The 22,507-nt window shown below is 36.7% G+C and overlaps 2 protein-coding genes and 1 long non-coding RNA gene across 3 annotated transcripts; 1 reads left to right on the top strand and 2 right to left on the bottom strand.

Moving 5' to 3' along the window:
• Positions 1–4,102: 4,102 nt before the first annotated feature.
• On the top strand, positions 4,103–8,211 carry LOC104221548 (probable beta-1,3-galactosyltransferase 2). The gene is made up of 11 exons (XM_009772613.2): positions 4,103–4,583; positions 5,591–5,690; positions 5,800–5,873; positions 5,955–6,166; positions 6,274–6,337; positions 6,444–6,516; positions 6,620–6,740; positions 6,969–7,056; positions 7,133–7,258; positions 7,375–7,484; positions 7,717–8,211. The coding sequence occupies exons 1-11, from the start codon at positions 4,468–4,470 to the stop codon at positions 7,863–7,865; spliced, it is 1,233 nt and encodes a 410-aa protein (XP_009770915.1). The 5' UTR covers positions 4,103–4,467; the 3' UTR covers positions 7,866–8,211.
• Positions 8,212–9,336: 1,125 nt separating this feature from the next.
• LOC104221549 (uncharacterized) lies at positions 9,337–12,505 on the bottom strand. The gene is made up of 2 exons (XR_011401045.1): positions 12,433–12,505; positions 9,337–10,721 (listed from the first exon to the last, which is right to left on the bottom strand). It is a non-coding gene; the product is annotated as an uncharacterized lncRNA (long non-coding RNA).
• A 7,590-nt stretch (positions 12,506–20,095) lies between these two features.
• On the bottom strand, positions 20,096–20,547 carry LOC138872896 (uncharacterized). The gene is made up of 2 exons (XM_070151315.1): positions 20,513–20,547; positions 20,096–20,402 (listed from the first exon to the last, which is right to left on the bottom strand). The coding sequence occupies exons 1-2, from the start codon at positions 20,545–20,547 to the stop codon at positions 20,096–20,098; spliced, it is 342 nt and encodes a 113-aa protein (XP_070007416.1).
• Positions 20,548–22,507: the final 1,960 nt, after the last annotated feature.

Genomic DNA, 22,507 nt, shown 5'->3' with positions numbered 1-22,507 from the left:
GGTCATCGACAAACTGGTTTGAATTTATTGGAGGAGGGGGTAATTGTTGCAGCATTATATATTCTGAAGCAACTGTAATGTTAGAAAGTTGTTGCTCGTTGTCTACTTCCATTATTGGTTGTCCTACTTCATGTTGATAATCAGCAAAAGGTTCTGAATCTATCGTATATGCAAGAAATTGTTTGAATGCTGCAGATTCTGAAGGTTGTATTTTTTCGATGATGAAATGACAATTCTTGTAGGGTAAATCAGTTGTAAGCAAATGTATACAGATACTGAGTTCTTCATTAGAAGTTACAAGCATTCCTTTGCTTGTATTTAGTTTGATATCAAACCATACTTTTAGTGCATATCTGGTTGAATCAATATTTGCAACTTCACTAATTTTCTTCAGGAAAGTATTGAATGATATGTGTTTATTAAGTAGAACAAGTTTTGCATCATGATCCAAGTATTTGAAATCAGGAGTCCAACTCCCATTAAAAGTTATAACAACGCAAATCGAACTCATCCTGCAGATTCATGTTTAGTGGCAAGTATTAGGAAAGTGAACAGAAGAATTTTTAGGCATCTTCTGCTAAAACTTTTTGGAAAAAGATGTATGACATAATTAATGAATCGTGCACAGAAAATTTCAGCTTATTAGGTGCAGAATTTTTTAAAATAAGCTTAATAACTTCAGCATATCAGCTGAAGTTTTTTTTTGAAAAAGCTGTATGACAGAGATTCATGAATGCAGGGAAAAAAACTTCAGCTCATTAAGTGTTGAAGTTTTTAGAAATGAACCAAATACTTCAGCACATTGAGCTGAAGTTTTAGCAAATGAATTCAACAAACTTGAGCATGTTTCAGTATTAATTGCATAGTATACATGAGTAACCTACACAATTAAAGTAGTAATTATATTTGCGTTGGGGGTATATGTTAGTATAATAATTATATTTCCCCTATATAAGCACGCTATTCCTTGTGAGTTTATTCACTCAAACACATATATTTTAGCAGACATAAAATACAAAAAGGAGAAAAATGGATGCTGTCATCAGGCAAATAGTGGAAGAAATCAAGTAAGACATTATAGAGGCTTTTGAGCTGAAACTGGATCAGCTCATAGAAAAGTACGACAGGGAGTTGGAAGAAATTAACAACAAGCTTGATACGCTTGTGATGTATGCAAGATTTGATAATCTTGCTGATGAAGATGCTCGTCCATCTGGTAGTGACGACGACGATGATGATGATGATATGAACGATTAGTTTTTCTTTTTGTTATTTATGTTATTTTGTTATTTATGTAATTTAATTTATCTTTTTTGATGTTTAATGAAATATTCAGTTTTTGTTTTAAGTTTTTTTCTGTACTTTTTTAATATTAATTCTATTTAAACTCGAAAAATAGCAGAGGAAATGAACTATATAACTTCAGCAGGAATTAACAAAAACTAATTCGAATATTAAGCATTTTCTAGTATGAAGTTTTTAAAAAATCATAATAAAATACACAGTGCTTGATGAAAACTTCAAGCATGAACTAAAAATTCTTTTTAAACTTAGAAAATAACATAAAAATTAACAAAAACTTCTCCGAAAATTACATATTGCATGACAAAATATTAAGTATTTTTAAGCAGATGAACTAAAAAAACTTCAGCATACAAAAAATTATATGAAAAATGTTTTACATATTCCTGAAAACATAAGCATTTTTTGGTATGAAGTTTTTCCAAAAAATGATAATAAAATACATAGTGCGGGAGGAAAACTTCAGCTCCATTAGCCGAAGTTTTTACAAATTAACTAAAGAACTTCAGCACCTGTGCTGAATTTTTTTGTGCAATATGAAATTTTAATTGATGTTTTATTTTTTTTACCCAGCGTAATAGGAAAACTTCAGCTCCTCCTGCTGAAGTTTTCAAATATTAACTAAAAAACTTCAGCACTTATGCCGAAGTTTTTTGTGCAATATGAAATTTTAATTTATGTTTTATTTTTTTACCCAGTGTAATAGGCATACTTCAGCTTTTAAATATTAACAAAAAAATTTCAGCACCTATGCTGAAGTTTTTTGTGCATATGTGTTTTAAATATTAAAACACTCATATAATGTTTTAGTATAATTTTTTCTTTGTTGTGTTATTTGCCAGCTCGTTTTGCTGAATTTTTTAGATATGAACTAAATAAATTTAGCTTATTTCAGCATATTTGTCGGATTAGAATGTTAGAATTCATCGTCAAACAGATTTAGAATGCAAATTCAGCATATCAGTGAAGTTCGTCAAACAACTTCAATCAATCAATCAGAAAACATATAATTCAAAAACTATTTTGAATTCTGGAGATGAATTTGAATACTTACAATGTATTTGAATTTGAATTTGGAATTTGAAGCTGGTTGCGAGAGGCGATCTCAGGAGAAACGGACTGATGGAGGAGATACGGAGGAGATCTGGAATTTGAATCTGGGTATGCTTGATGCAACTTTTATATGTTTTGGAAGGGGTATAATGGTCATATTATTACGGATTTTTTGTTAGTTAGTTACGAAATCAATAGTTTTTAAAAATAGGGTATATGTTAAAAGGTGACATAAAAATAAGGTACAGCTGCAAATCACCCTTTAAATGATTGGTGAGTAGCTATTTATGTTAGTTTTTTTTATTATTTATTTATTTATGAATAAGAAATCAAGTAGAAACAAAACGGAATACATAACACAAGATTTTTTTTTTCCACTTTGCAAATAATGAACCCAAGTTTAAGCAGTCACGAAAATATGTATGGAACAATTTTCCAAAACCATATCCAAGCTTTTACATAAACAAAAACAAAAAAACAAGAAATAAGACAAAACCAACACAAAATAAAATCAAAGAAAACTATTTTCTGTTCTTAGCGACATCAAGGCTGTATTGTATAACAAATTAATGATCATGTAATGTGCGAGTGTAATTAATTTTCTTAATACATAAAAGGAAATTTACTAGATTAAGGCCCACAAGAGAAACAAAGTTAGGAAATTGGAAAATCATTTCCCCTTCAATAAAAAACAGTAAATGCTAAACACAGAAATACTACCAAACTTGCACTGGAGTATTAGCTAAAATTTTCCTTTTGACAAGCACATGAAAATGAATTTAGCCTAATGTCCTTACAGATGTCAAGATTTTTCTTGGTATCCCATTCGGTTTTCGGTACCTGCATTGGAGTCCGATTAAATTTGGATTTGCGCCAGAAAATTTCACATTGGAAGGGGAGGGTAAAATGCTCCCTAACAAAGATGACTCCATACTCAGGGCCCGAATCCGAGACCTCTGGTTAAGGATGAATGAGTACTTACCACATGTCAAGAAAACTCATGTAATTAACCTATTTTTCTTGTGAAAAATAGCATGGACTAGTAATTGAAAAATAGCCAACATTTGCAAAGTCATTGAAAAATAGCCACTTTTTTTGTCAAAAGACGGAAAGTTCCAGCATAATATGCGGGATTATGGAGCCCATGCATATAAATCTATAACATATTATGTTGGAACTCCAGCACACGGAAAGTTCCAGCATAATATGATGGTTATGTAATCATAAACTTTCAGCATATTATATTGGAACTCCATCACATTATCTCATATGTAAAAACGTCGAACTCCAACATAATATGTTGGAATTTTTTCGAATTTTTAAGAATATTTTTGTTTAGATTTTATTTTTATATAAAAAAATGATTAAATTTTGACTACTTTTAAAACTATGACTATTTTTTTAATTACAGATGTAAATATGGCTATTTCTCACTTTTTAACATTTTTCTTTTGCTCCTCCATATTAATCTCTGTATTGATTCGCCTGTCACTATAAACTATTGTCCCTGAAACAAAACTGCCAAAGCATATATTCACATTAAAGAAAAAGTTAAAGAAGGAAAGGGCATTCATGTCACACTAAGACAAAAAAACCAAGAAACTGTTACAGTTATTCAAGAACCCCCATCTCAAATTAAGTAAGGGAAAATGGTCCGTAGTCCGGACAAGGACTGTTTGGTAAATTTAGTATATCAAAACTGGGACAGTTAGTAAGTCTTCTCACTTCTATTCCAAGTAGCTTACCTGCAAAGTGTAGTACTAGTAGTTGTGTATATACTATAATATAGCGGGGGAGAGAGGAGAACAAAGCAAAGGATAAAAGAAAGGAACAAATTACAAGTGAGAACAAGGCATCCTTTTTTAAGCCTCATTTCCTATAGCTATAGCTCTTATACCTTCTTTCCTATAGCTCTGAATCTTCCTCAAAGTTTGTGTTCAAGAATTCAAAAACTTACATATACTAACAGTTTTCTGTGTATATTTTTGGCCAATATAGCTTCTTTTGATTTGAGGGTGTCTTCGATTTGGTTCTTTCTTTGAGTTCGGCATATGGGGTTTTAACCAGAAAGGTAGATTGGCTGAGGATAATTAAGAGTCAATTAGATTGGAAATGTCTTTCAAGAACAGAGGACTAGTAGAAACGCAATCAAGAAGTGTTATTTCTCAAAAATGGACTCTTTTTCTTTGTATAGGTAGTTTTTGTGCTGGAATGTTCTTCACCGCCAGGTAAATTAATTTACCTTTTATCAGAAATTTTCATTTTCTCTTGTTAGATTCTCCTATGTGAATTCAACCAATTTTTGATGTCTTCACTTTTTCTAAATTGCGCCATTTTGAATCTGGTAGTTTATCAGGAAGAATTTTTTGTAATATTATTAGTTCTTTCAAAAGGAGATTTTGTGGTGTTGTTTCTATATAAGCAAAATAATCTTGGAGTTTTGATGCTGTTCCATTGTTTTTTTTTTTTTTGAAATTTCTGAGTCTTCTGTCTGGTTTTCCTATATTTTCCTTTTGTATAATGGTACTGGTGCAAAATAAAATGGTATAGCAGTTGTAGATCTGTAGTCACATTCTGGTTGAGATTTTACAGAAGTGTATATTTTAGGCCTCAAAATAACCTTTGATCACCAGTTGGCTTATTCCTTATTTCAGAATTAATGAAAAGTTCAGATTTTAAACCATGAAAACTTCAAGCTATGTTATTCTCCCTCATTGTCCCCTTTTATCCTCTTTTCTGGCATTCCCTTTTTGTTACTGTTCATTTCTTCTTTACCTTTGCACACTGAACAAGTACGCAAACATGTTTAATTATTTTTAGAATTAAATAATAATATGTTGTTTATTTTCAAGCCGAGGGTTTTTTGAAAACAACCTTTCTACCTTCCAGGGTAGGGTAAGGTCAGCATGCACACTACCCTCTCTAGACCCCACTTGTGAGATTCCACTGGGTTTATTGTTGTTGTAAATAATAATATGTTGAATGTCATATAAGAATAAGGATTTCGGTATTTTGACAAAAAGGATTTGGATTTAGTAAACTATACAGTGCTGATTGTTATAAACAACAGTTAGTTGTAGGAGCATTCTAGAATATTACAACACTACTCCTTTGATATTGAAACACCACTCTTTACTCTAGCTTTGCAATTATTATGTGGAATGATCTTTCTTTGTGAATATAAACTCTTGAAAAATGGTATATTCCATAATAAAATAAGTATCTGATGTTGCAGAATGTGGACGGTTCCTGAAACAAAAGGTGGTATTACAAGAACAACTGCAGTAGAGGCTGAAAGACTCAACTTAGTTTCAGAAGGTTGCGATACAAAATTTGTGAGTATTTCTGTTCTAGTTTTTTTTAATCGAAATCTCCAACTTGAGCCTCAATTTCTTGTTTAATTCCCATAGTAGATTTCTTAGATGTTATCTTGTGTTGTTTCAGTTGCAGCAGAAAGATGTAAAACTGGTATCCAAAGATGTTTTCGGAGAAGTTTCTAAGACACATCATGCTCTTCAGTGAGTGTTGCTCAACACTCTTTTTCTTTCCTATTATTGTTTAGTAAGTTTTAATTTCCTATGACTGCATATCTTATACAGGACACTAGACAAAACAATTTCAAATTTGGAGATGGAGTTGGCAGCTGCAAAGGCCACTCAGGAGTCGATTCTTAGCGGTGCACCTCTATCACAAGACATTGAGAAGGGTGATTCACCTAGAAAGAGAAAATATTTTGTGGTGGTTGGAATAAATACCGCATTTAGTAGCAGAAAAAGAAGGGATTCAGTTCGTGCTACATGGATGCCACAAGGTATCCGCTGTTCCCACGCCCTTTTCCCCTTCTAGTTTATGTAACTCATCTTTTGGTGGACATTGCTTCTGTCTGATATCTGACCTTGTTAATAATGTCGTAAATAGGTGAAAAACGAAAGAAGCTGGAAGAAGAGAAAGGAATCATCATGCGCTTTGTCATTGGTCATGGGTAGGTACTTAAGAAGTTGCAAATGTTTAGCGATTTTATCTGCAGATGTATAGACAGCATAGACTTTAAATTTGCGGACTAATAAAGCTATAAACTTGTCATGCAGTGCCACGTTAGGGGGTATATTGGACAGAGCTATTGAAGCTGAGGACCAAAAGCATGGTGATTTCTTGCGCTTGGTAATCCTCTCTCTATAATTAGCCCAATATGTACTAACTCTATTCTTTTGAAATTGTCCTCATAAATAAGCTTTGGTAACATAACGCTGCTGCCTTTGAACAGGATCACGTCGAGGGTTATCTAGAATTGTCTGCCAAGACAAAGACTTATTTTGCTACTGCTGTTAAGCTATGGGATGCAGAGTATTACGTTAAAGTTGATGATGATGTCCATGTAAATATAGGTAACTGAATTTGTGACATTATTTTCCACATTGGCAATAGCATAATCATCTTACATGTCTTACTTCCCATAATAAATTAGCGTGATAAATGTTTATGGAATACATCCTAAGAGGAAGCTGGCTAAAGTTTGTCCAAGTTTACTAACTCGTCAGCGCAAATATGAGTGGTGTCCCCTGACTAGTTTGTTTTCTTTGCTATATCAAGCTCATTTTCTACTTCTGTTGCAGGTACACTGGCAGAAACACTGGCGAGGCACCGTAAGAAGCCTCGTGTGTACATTGGGTGCATGAAATCTGGTCCCGTGCTAGCTCAGAAGTAAGGGTTTTATTTTCTTTAGTGAATTCAATTTAAATTCCATTACTTTAGCATCTTATAATTTTCCATTGAACAGGGGAGTACGATACCATGAACCAGAATATTGGAAATTTGGGGAGACGGGAAACAAGTACTTCCGTCACGCTACAGGCCAAATATATGCCATTTCAAAGGACCTGGCCTCCTACATATCAGTAAACAAGTTCAGTATTTTCCTTTGTCTTTTTTTCTAGTTATATGGACTGAACACAATCAAATAGAATGATTTCCTCCCCTTTTGTTTTGAAATTCTGATCATAATCTTCTCGATTGTTGCAGGCATGTACTACATAAATATGCCAATGAGGATGTGTCTCTGGGAGCTTGGTTTATTGGACTTGACGTGCACCATATAGATGATCGCAGATTATGTTGTGGTACTCCACCAGGTAAAGCTTTCTCCTTTTAATGCGTCTTAATGTGCTATCATAATAAGACTTTATCTCCCTCAAGATGTTGGCTGAGAGAGATGGAAAGGATGAGAATCATGTGAAAAGCTTGGAATGTGATTGCGCTATGTTGAACCTAGTTAATCCATTGTGTTGCAACTCGTACACCTATTCAGTTTTCGTCTTTCTATTATCACATAGTATTATTTAAAGCAAAACACTTTTGCTGCAGATTGTGAATGGAAGGCTCAGGCAGGCAACATCTGTGTTGCTTCATTTGACTGGACCTGCAGCGGGATATGCAGGTCCGTCGACAGATTAAAGGAGGTCCACAGACGGTGTGGGGAAGGGGAGAACACTTTATGGAAAGCTGCAATCTGAGCACATGCATTTCTTCCAAACTCAGGAAGGAGATGATGTCAATGCTTTATGTCAAAAAAATTTCTCATTTTATTGCTCGAGAGTACAGATATACATGTTATACACACGGACAGATCAAGAGAAGGATTTCGGGGAAGAGAAAGAGAGGGAATTCTAAAGAAAGAGTGCCAAGGCCTAGCTGTAAAGTTCTCCATTTTTGTAGAGAAGAACGGCTGCAAAAGCGGTCATGAGAAGCAGGCAATGGCTCTCACCACTCTTTTCTTCTTGTTTGCCACTAGGCTGAGATGTAAGTCATAATTCACTGGACTACAAAATCTTAATAAATGCAAGTCATTTTTTTGGTGGACCTGCTTCCCTTGCACCAACTAGTATACACTTATATTTGCTGAAATGTGGTGTTTTACTCCAATAATGCACCCCAATTAAAGTGAAAAAAGTCTTTCCAATCTCGTTTTCAAGAAAGCTTTAGGTAAAAATAAGGAAGAACATTGCATAATATAACATCTATAATTTCTTTGATAATACAAGTAATAGCAGGAGTGGGGAGCAGAGCTTGTTCCCAGCTTCAACTGTGTCGTTGTTGCTACTTGGTAAAGCATATTCACATAGTAGTTGAACAGAAACTTTTAGGGGTCGTTTGGTTTGAACTTTGAAGACAAGTTACGCTGGGATTAGTTATGTTGGAATTAGTTATTATGGTATTACTTTTTATTGTGTGTTTGGTATGTTGTATTGATCCTGGGATTGTCTATTTTATTGTTTTATTCTGGAATAAGGTGGTACGAAATTTTTATCCCAGGATTATTTTTGTTTATCCGTCGTACCAAACGACCCCTTAAGGAATGATATTGCCAATACTTCACTCAAAGTATATATGGTAAGGGATTCATTAATAGACAGTATTTGGTGATGTTTCAACTAACAAGTATTAGGTGATGTTTCAACTAGTAATAGTTCAAAACAGTAGTCTTTTATTGCAGGTCTCTCTTAAATGTATTATATGACACATTTGTCAATTCAATTGGAATGATGTCTAAATTCTTTCACAATGGCATTAAATTGGAAAGAACCTTTTCAGAGCTAGAATGGAAGTAGGGGAATAGATGGCGTCAATGAGAGGGAAATTTTCTGCTAACTTCCTGTGGACTATGAAAACTAATAAATTACTAATTCAGTCCCCGAAGATTGACTGAAGTTGCTATCTGGTCCCTGCTATTTAAAAGCTAAATGTAGTGAAACTAATAGAACACGGGGAGCAAAAATAGCTAATAAGAACAAAAGGTTGCCTCAGTCTTATTTTCTAATACAATTATAATTATAATAGTAATAGGACCAACGAAGCCTTAGCTATTGCAATAGGAAGGCATGTTGAAGAAAGAAAACTTTGCCATATCATTTACATGGTTTTAGTCTTTACATAGTTTAAGCAGACCCGAGAATATTCTCTTATGTTTAGTTTGGAAACTAATAGGCACAATACAAATTTGTTTAACCCCGAGGGCATTTTACATGTCACTCTTTACTTTACTAACACGTGTCGCCATTTAATGGTTCTACGTGGTAAGTCTATTTTCTGCTAATACACGAAAGACACATACTATAGAATCTTTGATCGCAAATAGCAACATTGCTTCTGTTTACATTCCAAATGTTTCTGGACATAAGGCAGAACAAAATTTCCTGTAGATATGTTATTTTGGTTTGGGAAAAAGAAGAGAAACAGCAATAGTAAATAGCAAAATATCAAAGTGTTGGAACTAAATTGGGACTCTACAATACCTTGGGAAAATAGGCAAAGCATAACTCTTTAAAATGACTATTGCAAGTAGCAAACGCTCAAAGGACTAGGTATTGTGCATGGCTGACACAAAGAGCTATGCCCTTATTTTATATCCTATACTTTCATACTAGAAAATGTTGCTGAAAATATAATTTGACTTATATACATTGACAATTTGCGCTATTAGTGTAATTTTACCTGTTAGCAAGGTGCATATCTTATGTTTTAGTAGATAATTAGTTCCGTTTAATGTAAACAATTACTTGTAATTATCAGTCGGGTAATCTGAAAGTAAATTCTTTTTTTTTTTCCCACGCTATCGGTGTATAGAAGTTGAGCTCATGAAAATAAACTGCATTTAGTTGGCTTTGTTCCTTTCAGGCTGCTTATATAGATTTATGCCAATCCACCACCCAACCTTTGTTTCTAATTTGGAGACCTTAAGTATTTCTCTCTTTCTATGAAGAAACGTAGATTCAGAGCAAATATAATCTCTCCGTCTTTGACTCAACCAGGAATCTGAAAAATGGACTCATTCTTACTCCTATACACAGCACACAGAGAATTTTAGACAACAGAAAGAACTAAGCACTGAAATAACAGAAATAAAGATTTTAAAGAATGTTGCAGAGAAAACGCGGGAAGGGGAGCCTTGGAGCAATAATAAAGTTGTCCCCGTGTAACTTATAGGTCACCAGTTTGAGCAGTGGAATCAGCCACTGATGCTTGCATCAAGGTAGGCTCCCTACATCATACCCCTTGCATTGATGCCCTTGCTCGGACCGTGCGTAAATGCGGATACTTTGTGCACCGTCTTTTTTTTATTGCAGAGAAAATGCGACCTACCAAGTGAAAATATTTGACAACATTGTATTCCTTCATGAACTTAAATATAAAAAAAACTTATGACAACTACTAGTGACACGTGATATTGGCACGGCTCAATCAAAAAGTAGGGTCAAAACTAGTTTGACAACTGCTTTCTCATTGAACCGCACCAACATCTCGTATGATATACCTACAAGCTGAACATCCGTTTTTCCTTTTGAATTTTAAAAAGTTCCCTCCTCCATCATCTGTTATAAAGGAAAAAGAAAATAAACGACACTAGGATTTTGAAAGATGTAAAAAGATACCAGTTAATAAAAGAAGCAACTACTGAGTTTGAGGGGCCAAAGGAGTAATGAAGAACTGAGGAAATGTGAAAATTTGAAGACAAAGGAAGTTGTGAAGGGAGGAATTGAACTTAAGAGAAGGGAGAAATGAGAAAAGTATGCAGCATTAAAGAAGTAGCAATAAATGAGCCAACTACTCAACAAGAAAGGAAGTTGGAATTTAAGTAAAGAAGGTGAAAGAATCGTGAAAGCAAGACTCAAAAGGGAGACATAAAACTGAAGCTATTAATACATATCATTTAATGGGCATGGAGTAGGACAGAGGATGTTTGGTTCTGTTCAAAACTTTGTATTCAAATCAACTTTTCTTATTGGCGCTCTCTCTTTGCCCCCTAAAAAAACTGAAAGTAATACCAAGTATTGAATTAAAACTATAGTTGGTAGTACTTGTGATCCATGTGTACTATGTTGTGGTAGGGAATTGTTGTCCAACCAAAGACTAGACAACAATCCCTTCCTTCTAGGGCAGAAAAATCATGACTATTTTAAGCACGCTTCCTTTGGCTTGTTCAGAATGGTAGTTTGAAGTAAATGGGAGTATTTATTCTCAACAAATTGGTTCAAGTAAGACAAAGTTATCAGAATTATGGTATCAGAAAACTCATTGAAACGGCTATTTGTCTAACTTTTAGAATGTGCTTTGGGTTTTAGAGCTGGTAATTTGATCAAAATAATACGTACTAGTACTTCCTCAAGGTTTTGTCAAGCTGATGAAATTTTTCTCGGGGCATTACAACTAAACAATCTTCTGTGTGGATCAAGAAACAATTTATAATTTCTTGCTATAGAGTTTCGTTGAAGTATTTTGATTGAAAGTTCTAGGGATATAATCACCTCGTTCGCTTCCCGATTCACCTTGTTAAGCATAATTTCCAAAGTCATTTTATTGCCACGAGCAGGGGCGGAGCCAGCCCCTAGGCTACGGGTTATGCCAAATCCAATAGCTTTAGTTCAAGCTCTATATTTGTCTTAAAAATTCTTTGAATATGTACAAATTATTAATTTAGAACCTCGTAACTTAAAAGAACTAGAATCCCTTCAAATACAAGCTCCGCCCACAAGACTAGTAATGCTTCCATGCTAGGCAAAACTAGAAGTACTACATCAATGGAGGAAATAACCAAGTGGAAAACAAGACAGGAGTTCTCTACAATTACACTGTGGAGTCGATCTTTTTATTGGAAAACTACGTCCTCGCTCGAAGTTTCAATTTCTTCACAGTAGTACCACCATTGACTTCAGCTTTACAGACATCTTATTAAAGGACTTTACCTTTGCTTCCCCGGCCCATTCTTATGTGCCAAGAATGATCCAATTGAATCTTCTGAAGCGGATATGTAAAATGATCCACTAGAAGAATTTAAATGGAGTTTACCGGAGAATGAATTCCGGGAAGGTAAAGTAGAAATTAGTATGAGAAAATATGCTAAAGTAGTCAAAATGAATAATTAAGGGATGTGGCGCGGTTTAGTAGCAAGTTTGTTAAGTTGCCAAATCCGTTGTGGTTGTATTTCCAATACTAGGTATCACTTTCAAGTCCCCCAACAAATCCATTCTTCTGAATTGCCCAGAAAGAGAAAAAGAAAAAGAAAAAGAAAAAAAAAGAACTAACCTCGCGGCCAATCTTTTTAGATATTCTGCCATTCTTAGCTTTAAGAAGGTGCAAGCTCGTGGCCCTGACTCGTTAGCCCCATGCATAAAACTTGGAGTGTGGATAGACATGACAAAGGGACTGACCTAAACTTAGCTAGGATACAATAACAGTCAAACTTATCTACAATAGTCATTCTCTGTAACACTTTACTATAAAGGTTAATTTTTTTGGAACCAATTTTGCATGTTATGTCATTATATATATATACACTCTTTAACAACATTTTTACTATAGTAGTAAAAAATGTTGGGAACAAATGAGATTATTATAATAGCCTAGGGGCCTAGGGCGGACTGGACCAGTACTGTTTACCGTGAAAATGGTAATAACAATTAAATTTGATTATGGGATTCTAAAAATATGTGATCTATTTTTATACTAGTTTGTTATGCAGTTGATGCTATGTGTGAAGTTTGGAAACGAGATAAGAGTAAGGAGTGAAGTGATAACCAAACCGATAGGCTAATTATGGGGGCCTCGAGCTTGTCGATTCAGGGCCTCGAGGTCGATTCCGGAGCTCGGCTGGGAGTTATCGAAGGCGGTCGAAGTATGGCTAACAATTATAATAAAATCAACGAAGGTTCTTTATGGCTAATGATAAGCAATAAATGAAGAACAATAATGAAGATAGTAGATGAAAGCAACGATATCAAGAGAATATGTTAGAAAACAAATAGAATGTTCTTGTATATTTCATGTGGAGCATCTGAAGCAACAGAAGTCTCTAAAATGATAAATCTGAAGCAACAAAAGTCTCTAAAATGATAAGGATCCCCTTTATATATGAAAAGAATCCTAATATAGTACAAAATGCATTAATTACAAAGATAAAGGGATGAGACGGCTACATGACACCCTGATTCAGGGCTAGGGTAGTCCACTAAGCTCTGTCAGTCCTAGCCGTGTACCTTGGGAACTCTCTGTTGCGGAAGCCAAATGTATATAGTGTGAATAAGTCACAACTACTATACCAAAAATTATGACAGCCACCAAATAATAAATAAGACAATAAAACAACAATAAAGGGAACACCAGAATTTACGAGGTTCGGCTAATTTTGCCTACTCCTCGGACACAACCAAATATTTTATTCCACTCCAAAAATACAAGTGAAATAATACTAAAGAGAGAAGATACAAATGCCTTAAACAGATGAGAAGGCAAATGAGAGGTGTGTATCAATCCTAAACATTAGGCCTTCTTTTATAGGGGAAAAATCCCCTCCAAACTTAACTCCCAACCAATGTGGGACTTTGGCATTTTGCCAAACTTCAACAAATCTCCACCTTGGCAAAATTCCACATTTTCAATTCTCTCTCAATAACAAATTTTGGTTGTGTCTTCATCTTCAATCTTCAGTGTTCAACAATGTTGATCAAATCCAAACAATGTTGAAACTTGACCGCAGTCACCACCTTTGTCAGCATATCAGCAGGATTCTCTGTAGTATGAATTTTCTTCACCGTGACTCCACCTTCTTCTATGATTTCTCGTACGAAATGATACCGAACATCAATGTGCTTCGTCCTTGCATGATAAACTTGGTTCTTCGCTAATTGAATAGCACTTTGACTATCACAAAAAATTGTGATACCTTTTTGTTCAACACCAAGCTCCTTTAGCAATCCTTGAAGCCAAATTGCCTCTTTCACAGCATCTGTAATAGCCATGTACTCTGCCTCTGTTGTAGACAAAGCAACTGTTGACTGCAAAGTAGACTTCCAACTAACTGGTGCCTTTGCAAAAGTAAACACATAACCAGTAGTTGATCTTCGTTTGTCCATATCACCCGCAAAATCTGAGTCACAATATCCAACTACAGACTGATTGTCTTCCTGCTCAAAAACTAACCCGACATCTACAGTATTATGAATATACCGTAGAATCCACTTCACAGCTTGCCAATGCTCCTTCCCTGGATTGTGCATATATCTGCTAATAACTCCAACAGCTTGTGAAATGTCAGGCCTTGTGCAAACCATTGCATACATCAAGCTACCAACAACATTTGCGTATGGTACCTTTGACATATACTCTCGTTCAGCTTCATCCATTGGCGACATAGTAGTACTTAGCTTAAAATGGGAAGCAAGTGGAGTACTAACTGGCTTAGTCTTGTCATCTATGCCAAAACGTTGAAGTACTCTCTTCAAATATTCCTTTTGAGATAAACAGAGTTTCTTTGAACGTCTATCTCTAATTATCTCCATGCCAAGAATTTTCTTTGCCTCACCCAAATCCTTCATCTCGAACTCCTTCTTCAGTTGAATCTTCAACTTATCAATTTCTTCCAAATTCTTGGAAGCTATCAACATATCATCAACATATAGGAGAAGATATACAAAGGAACCATCTTTAAGCTTGTGCAAATACACACAATGATCGTATTTGCTTCTCTTGTACCCTTGCCGCAACATAAACTCGTCAAATCGCTTGTACCATTGTCTAGAAGATTGTTTCAATCCGTACAACGATTTTTCAAGTTTGCACACCATATTTTCTTTTCCAGCAACTTTGAATCCTTCTGGCTGAGTCATGTAGATTTCCTCCTCCAAGTTTCCATGTAAAAACGCAGTTTTTACATCCATCTGAACTAGTTCCAAATCCAATTGTGCTACCAAAGCCAACATAATTCTAATGGAGGAATGTTTTACAACTGGAGAAAACACTTCATTGTAATCAATTCCCTCCTTTTGAGCATATCCTTTGGCCACCAATCTTGCTTTGTAGCGAACATCTAATTGGTTAGGAAATCCTTCTTTCTTTGCAAATACCCATTTGCACCCAATTGCTTTCTTTCCCTTCGGGAGATTGGCCAATCTCCATGTATGATTCTGATGAAGGGACTGTATTTCATCATTCATGGAAATCCTCCACTTATCTTCTTCTGAACTTTGGACAGCGTCTTTATAAGTAGTAGGAACATCATCAGCTACAATTGAGGTTGCACAAGCAACCGTCTCTATGAGACGAACAGGTTTCGTTATTGTTCTTTTTGGCCTGCTGGTTGCTATTGATTCAAGTTGTTGTTGAGATTCCTGAGTTGGAATCTCCTCTACTGGCTCTCCTTCCAGAGGGTAATCTTCATTTGTTTCCTCCTCTGCTTCTTGTGTAGGAAAAATAAATTTTCCCTCAAACTCCACCTGCTTAGAAGCACCTTCATTTTGTTTGGTATCTTCTGTTACCTTATTTACCATAGCAAATTCATCAAAGGTAACATCTCTGCTGAATATTACTTTCTTTGTCATAGGACACCATAAGCGATATCCTTTGACTCCAGAAGTAATTCCCATAAAAATAGCCTTCTTTGCCCTTGGATCCAATTTTGACTCCGTCACATGATAATATGCAGTTGAGCCAAACACGTGCAAAGAGTTATAATCTACAGCAGGTTTTCCGTACCATTTTTCAAATGGTGTTTTGCCATCAATAGCAGCAGATGGTAGACGATTAATGAGGTGGCATGCATATGTAATTGCCTCAGCCCAAAATTCTTTGCCCAAGCCAGCATTGGACAACATACACCGTACCTTCTCCAGCAAGGTCCGGTTCATACGTTCTGCCACTCCATTCTGTTGTGGTGTATGTCTAACAGTGAAGTGTCGGATGATGCCATCATTTTCACAGACCTTATTGAAATGATCATTTTTGTATTCACCTCCATTGTCTGTGCGAATACACTTGATTCTCCTGCCTGTCTGATTTTCCACCATCGTCTTCCATTTGAGAAAAATTCCCAACACTTCATCTTTGCTCTTCATTGTATACACCCATACTCTTCGGGAAAAATCATCAACAAAGGTTACAAAATAGTGCTTCCCACCCAATGAAGGTGTTTTGGAAGGACCCCAAACATCAGAGTGTACATAATCCAAAATGCCTTTAGTATTATGGATCGCTGTACCAAATTTAACCCTTGTCTGTTTCCCTTTAACACAATGCTCACAAAACTCCAAGTTGCAAGCCTTTACTCCTTTTAACAATCCTTGATCTGATAGAGTTTTCAAGGATTTTCCTCCAGCATGTCCCAAGCGCATGTGCCATAGCTTGGTTGCTTCTGCCTCTTTGTCGTCACTGGATGTTACTGTCGCTGTCCCAATAACTGTACTGCCACGATAGCGGTACATATTATTATTCTTCCGATTAGCCTTCATTACCACTAGTGCACCGGAGCATACTCTCATCACTCCATTTTCTGCAATGATTTTGAACCCTTTTGATTCTAGGGCTCCCACAGAGATGAGATTCTTCTTCAAATCCGGTACATATCGAACATCTATCAATGTTCTGATCATTCCATCATGGTTCCTTAATCGTATTGAACCAATGCCATATGAGGTAAGAGGGCTGTTATCCGCTGTGTGGATGACTCCATATTCTCCTTCTTGAAATTCCATGAACCAGTCCCTGTTGGGACACATATGATAGCTACAAGCCGAGTCCATCAACCATATGTCTGATGATGTTGATGACTCTGTTGTAACTAATGAGAAGTCTGAATCATCACAATCAGCTACATTTGAATCCATAATGGCCTTTCCATTGTTATGTTTGGCCTTATTCTTCAACTTCGGACAGTCTTTCTTCCAGTGCCCTTTTTCTCGACAAAAGGCACATTCATCTTTGCTGGGTCTGGATCTTGACTTGGATCTTCCCTTCTTTGTCCTCGTTTGATTTTGAGGACGACCCCTCACAAATAGTGCTTCTCCTTCTCCGCCCTTCTGTTTTTCTCGCTTTCTTTGTTCATAGCTGTACAAAGCCGAACAAACTTCTCTGAGAGAAACTTCGTCATTTCCATGGAGTAGAGTAGTTTCAAGGTGCTCGTACTCATCAGGAAGTGACGCCAACAACATCAAGGCCAAGTCACCATCATCATAAGTTGTATCCATATTTTGCAAATCTGTAACCAACTTATTGAAACTGGTGATATGTTCATTCATCGTGGTACCAGGAACATAGGTGAAGTGAAACAGTCTCTTCTTCATGTACAATTTATTTTGACTGTTTTTCTTCAAAAATTTATCCTCCAGTGCTTTCCATAATTTACTTGCAGAAGTTTCCTTTGTGTATGGATATTTCTGCTCTCTAGCAAGGTAGGATCGAATGGTACCGCAAGCAACACGGTTGATAATTCTCCAATCTTCTTCTCCAATAACATCTGGTTTCTTTTCTTCAATGGCCAGATCTAGCCCTTGTTGAAAAAGGACATCTAGAACCTCGCCTTGCCACATCCCAAAATGTCCGGACCCGTCAAATATTTCGACCGCAAATTTCGCATTTGACACAATTCTTGTCATAAGCGAAGATGCCAATGATGACGTATTGTTGACACTTGATGTAGATTCTTCTTGTTTATTGTCTCCCATCTTTGACACAAATATTATTTAATAGCTGACGACACAAATCAAGATTATTTCCTTTCTGGTGTGGAAGATCAGACTAAGCTGCAACCACAGAGCATACTCAGACAGAACCTTGACTCAGTTACCAAGATAAATCTTTTCTGATGTGGAAGATCAGACTATGCTGCAACCACAGAGCATACTTAGACAGTACCTTGGCTCTGATACCAATTGTTGCGGAAGCCAAATGTATATAGTGTGAATAAGTCACAACTACTATACCAAAAATTATGACAGCCACCAAATAATAAATAAGACAATAAAACAACAATAAAGGGAACACCAGAATTTACGAGGTTCGGCTAATTTTGCCTACTCCTCGGACACAACCAAATATTTTATTCCACTCCAAAAATACAAGTGAAATAATACTAAAGAGAGAAGATACAAATGCCTTAAACAGATGAGAAGGCAAATGAGAGGTGTGTATCAATCCTAAACATTAGACCTTCTTTTATAGGGGAAAAATCCCCTCCAAACTTAACTCCCAACCAATGTGGGACTTTGGCATTTTGCCAAACTTCAACACTCTCCGTTTCCATCACAACCGTGGCCAACATTATCCTTAGGCCGAGCGTCGACGAATCTCGAGGGAGGAAACTCAAACATAACCTTGCAACCTTGAGCCTTCGAGATGATCATCCGAGGTGCCTCGATGATGAGAATTGGACCCTTCGATTTCACCGTATACAAGTACTAACCCGTTTTGTCGATAAGCATGTATTAGAAAAGCCGTTGCATATGTTTCGAGTCTCAGGTTGAACCAACTTGTTCCTGACTAGTCAAGCTCAACTTCCGAGCTAGGGTTCAGATCGAGCGAAGTCCTGTGTCTATCTTTGTTGGACCAAATCAGATAATATGTCACATTCCAAATTGAAAAGATTCAGCTTAGTGAAAATGGACCACCCGTTTGTCATGTTTAGGTCTACTCCATTTGTAATAACACTATCATGACTATCATGACACGAAAAGAAAAAAATAAATGCAAAATTTCCATTAAAACAAAGGAATCAAATACAATCAGTACGAATATAGCCATTGAATACAATTAGATCCTTAATTGCAAAGCCATTACATTCAAATAAACCCCTATATTCTACTCCACCATTTTCTAAGTATCTTTGTTTTAACCAAATTATTTAGCTGAGCTTCCCTTCTGCATAAATTTCTCCTTAATCCATTTGAATCCAGAAGAGGTTCCGCTCTTCACCTTGCTTGCACCAACGACAGCCGCCGCCTTAGCCTTCACTGCTCCAACAGCAGCTGCCGCCTTTGCCTTGTCAGCTCCCACCGCAGCCGCCGACTTTGCCTTGTCGTACCTCGCCGACGCCATCGCCGTCACTTTTTCCATATTTTTGTTGCTGCTTTTGCTGCGCCCCCATTTTTCCGTCCAACTGGAACTGGATTGCTTTTCGTTCTTCATTACAAGTAAAATTGGGAGGAGATAAGATTTTACCAGAGAAAGGTGACGGGAACTTTAGGGCGTCGAAGGCTTGAACCAGATGTTTTCATTAACCCGATAAAAAGCCCAATTCTGAACTGATTGGGTCACAGCCTGAACCTGCTAATTTTTTATCTTTGATTGCACAAATAGCCAGGGAGAAATTCAAAATTAGCCAGATTTACAAGTGGTAAAATAATTACAGTTTCAAAAGTAATCGAAATTTAGCCACTTTTCATATAAAAATAAATCTGAACGTAAATGCTATTTAAAATCCGGGTGCTATTTTCACAAATAGCAATTTTAGGACCATTATTTAAAGAATAATCAATATTTACATAGTATTTAAAATTTGGGCATCTCTGTAGCAAAACAGCTACTAAATGAAAAGTAGTAAATGCAGTAATATAAAGAAAGATAGGAAATTGGATTTAATTTCATAAAAGATGATGTTACACTAATTTTGCTGTATTATAAATACTAGGGACCTACAATTGTGACCTTGTACTAAACCAATCAGTGATATACAACTTAGTAATATTCCTTAACGTTACAAAATACTGACACTAGGACAAGTGTCATTGTCTGGATAGACAATCACCTTTTAGGAAATTCTAGAAAGATCCTAAGCTAGTGGACTACTACTACAATAAGGAAACTATCCTAGATTGGGTTGAGCCCAAAGCAACTAACTAGTTCTTCAATTAATAGGCCCAATTCTTTAGTCCAACTGACCTTGACCCGCTGCATTCCATCCCTCTTCGAGAACCTTGATAGTTCAAGGTCGAAATTCTGGAAACTGCAAGGTGAGAAAAGAAAAATCTTCCCAAGTTGCCTCCTTAGGAGATAAATTTGCCCATTGCACCAACACTTGTGTCACAGCATGGTTTCCTCTTTTAATCATCTTTCGATCGAGTATTGCCACTGGTTCCGCCACCAGTTGGCCTTCAGGAGTGCTTAAAGGGGGATCTTTGGCCGGGAAAACTTTGGGTCCAAGCTTCTTCTTGAGTTGAGAGACATGAAACACAGGATGGATCCGTGATTCAGCTAGGAGCTGCAGCTCATATGCCACTGGACCAATCTTCCTGATGACCGGATATGGACCAAAACTTTTTGAAGCCAATTTCAAATTCTTTCTCACAACGACAGAGGTTTGGCGTTAAGGCTGCAATTTAATGAAAACCATGTCTCCTACTTCAAATGCCCTCTAACTTCTCTTGCTGTCAGCATATTATTTCATGCGTATTTGTGACTTGGCTAAATTCTCTTTCAATTGCTTGCTTACGATTTGCCTCTCCTATAGCAATTGGTCAATTGCTTCCACCTTTGATTAAGCAATTAGCTCAAAAGTTGGCTGTGGGGGTTCATAACCATGAAGAGCCTGAAAAGGAGTCATGCCAATGGCCGATTGAAAATTTGTGTTGCACCAAAATTCTACTAGAGAAAGCCATTTACTCCACTCTTTTGGCTTTTTTTCAGTCATACATCTCAAGTGAACCTCTAAACATCGATTTAGCCTTTCCGTTTGTCCATCCGTTTGAGTGTGGTATGCTGAACTTAGACTCAATCGTACTTGTAAATTTTTGAAAAGTTCTTGTCAGAACAAACTTACAAATATTGAGTCTCTATCTGACACAAGCAAGGCAATCCATGTAGTTTACGCACATTATATAGGAATACTTGGGCTACAAGGGAGGCATTATAAGGACGTGATAAGGCTGTAAAATGAGCATATTTTGTGAGTCGATCAATTACCACCAAAATGATTGTGATAACCCAAAAGGTCATCTCATGTTTTAGAACCCAATCCGGGGTTCTGAGGCCTTCAATACCTCATTTATTTCTCTTCGATTTGCGTGCGCATTCCGGGCGCGCTTTCGGAAAGCCCTTATGTAAAAATTTGAGAAAAATGCCAATTTTGCCTTTAAATTTGAATTTAAGTTGACTTTGGTCAACATTTTGAGTAACAGACCCGGACCTGTAATTTGACGATCCCGGAGGGTCCGTAGAAAAATATGGGGCTTGGGTATATGCCCGGAATTGAATTCCGAGGTCCCTAGCCCGAGAAATGAATTTTTGAAGAAAATTGTTTAACTGAAAAATATAAGAGTTTTTTTGGAAATTTAACGATGTTTGAATTTGATGGTATCGGGACCCTATTTTAGTTCTGGAGACCGGTACAGGTTTAATATGATATTTAAATTGTGTCTGTAAAATTTGGTAAGAAACAGAATTCATATGACGTGATTCGGACCCTCGGTTGTGAAAATGGAAACTTTAAGAGTTCTTGAGATTTTCCTTGATTTTGATGCTAAACTCGTAGTTCTAGGTATTATTCTGGCGATTTGATCGCACGAGTAAGTCTGTATAATATTTTTAGACTTGTGTGCATGTTTGGTTTGGAGCTCCGAGGGCTCGGGTGAGTTTTGGACTTAAGAATTTCTGCTGTATTGCAGCTTCTGGTGTTATGATATTTTTTGTTCTTCGCGTTCGCGATGCAACTCATGCGAACGCGAAGTACAAGCTGGGATGGGGAGGGGTTGTTTTTACGCAAATGCGAGGCCTTGGTCGCGAACGCGGAGCATTGGGGAGATTGCTCTTCGCGAACGCGACTAGCCACACGCGAACGCGTAGTGTAATGGTGGTGGCTGGGTGAGTCCTTGAGTTGTCCTTCGCGAACACGGTCCCAGGCCCGCGAATGCGATGGTCAGGGGGGACAGGCCATCGCAAACACGAGCAGCTCATCGTGAACGCATAGGCCCTTCTGGCCGCAAAGCATCACGAATGCGACAGACCCTTCGCGAACGCGAAGAAGTTCTGTCCAGTGATTTTAAAATAGAGCCTAGGTCGGGATTTCTTCAATGTTTCATATCTCCTTCCATAGAATCCGACCTTGGGCGATTTTTGAAGAGAAATTTCAACACCAAATCCTAGGTTTGTGTTCTTAAACTCATTTCTTTCATTTTTCCATCAACACCCATTAGATTTCTAGGCCTAAATTTTGTTCTTTCATGGTAGAATTAGGATTTTGGGAAAATTGGGGATTTTACAAATTTGGGGATTTAGACCTCGATTTTGGTGTCGGATTCCGAAACTAATTGCATATTCGAGCTCGTGGGTGAATGGGTAATCGAGTTTTGGTCCGAGCCTTGAAATTTGACCAAGCGGGCCCCGGGTCAATTTTTAAATT

This window comes from Nicotiana sylvestris, chromosome 7 (assembly GCF_000393655.2).
Source record: "Nicotiana sylvestris chromosome 7, ASM39365v2, whole genome shotgun sequence".
NCBI lineage: Eukaryota > Viridiplantae > Streptophyta > Magnoliopsida > Solanales > Solanaceae > Nicotiana > Nicotiana sylvestris.
The sequence above is the reverse complement of the archived record's forward strand: the minus strand, read 5'-3'. Positions and strand labels throughout refer to the sequence as shown.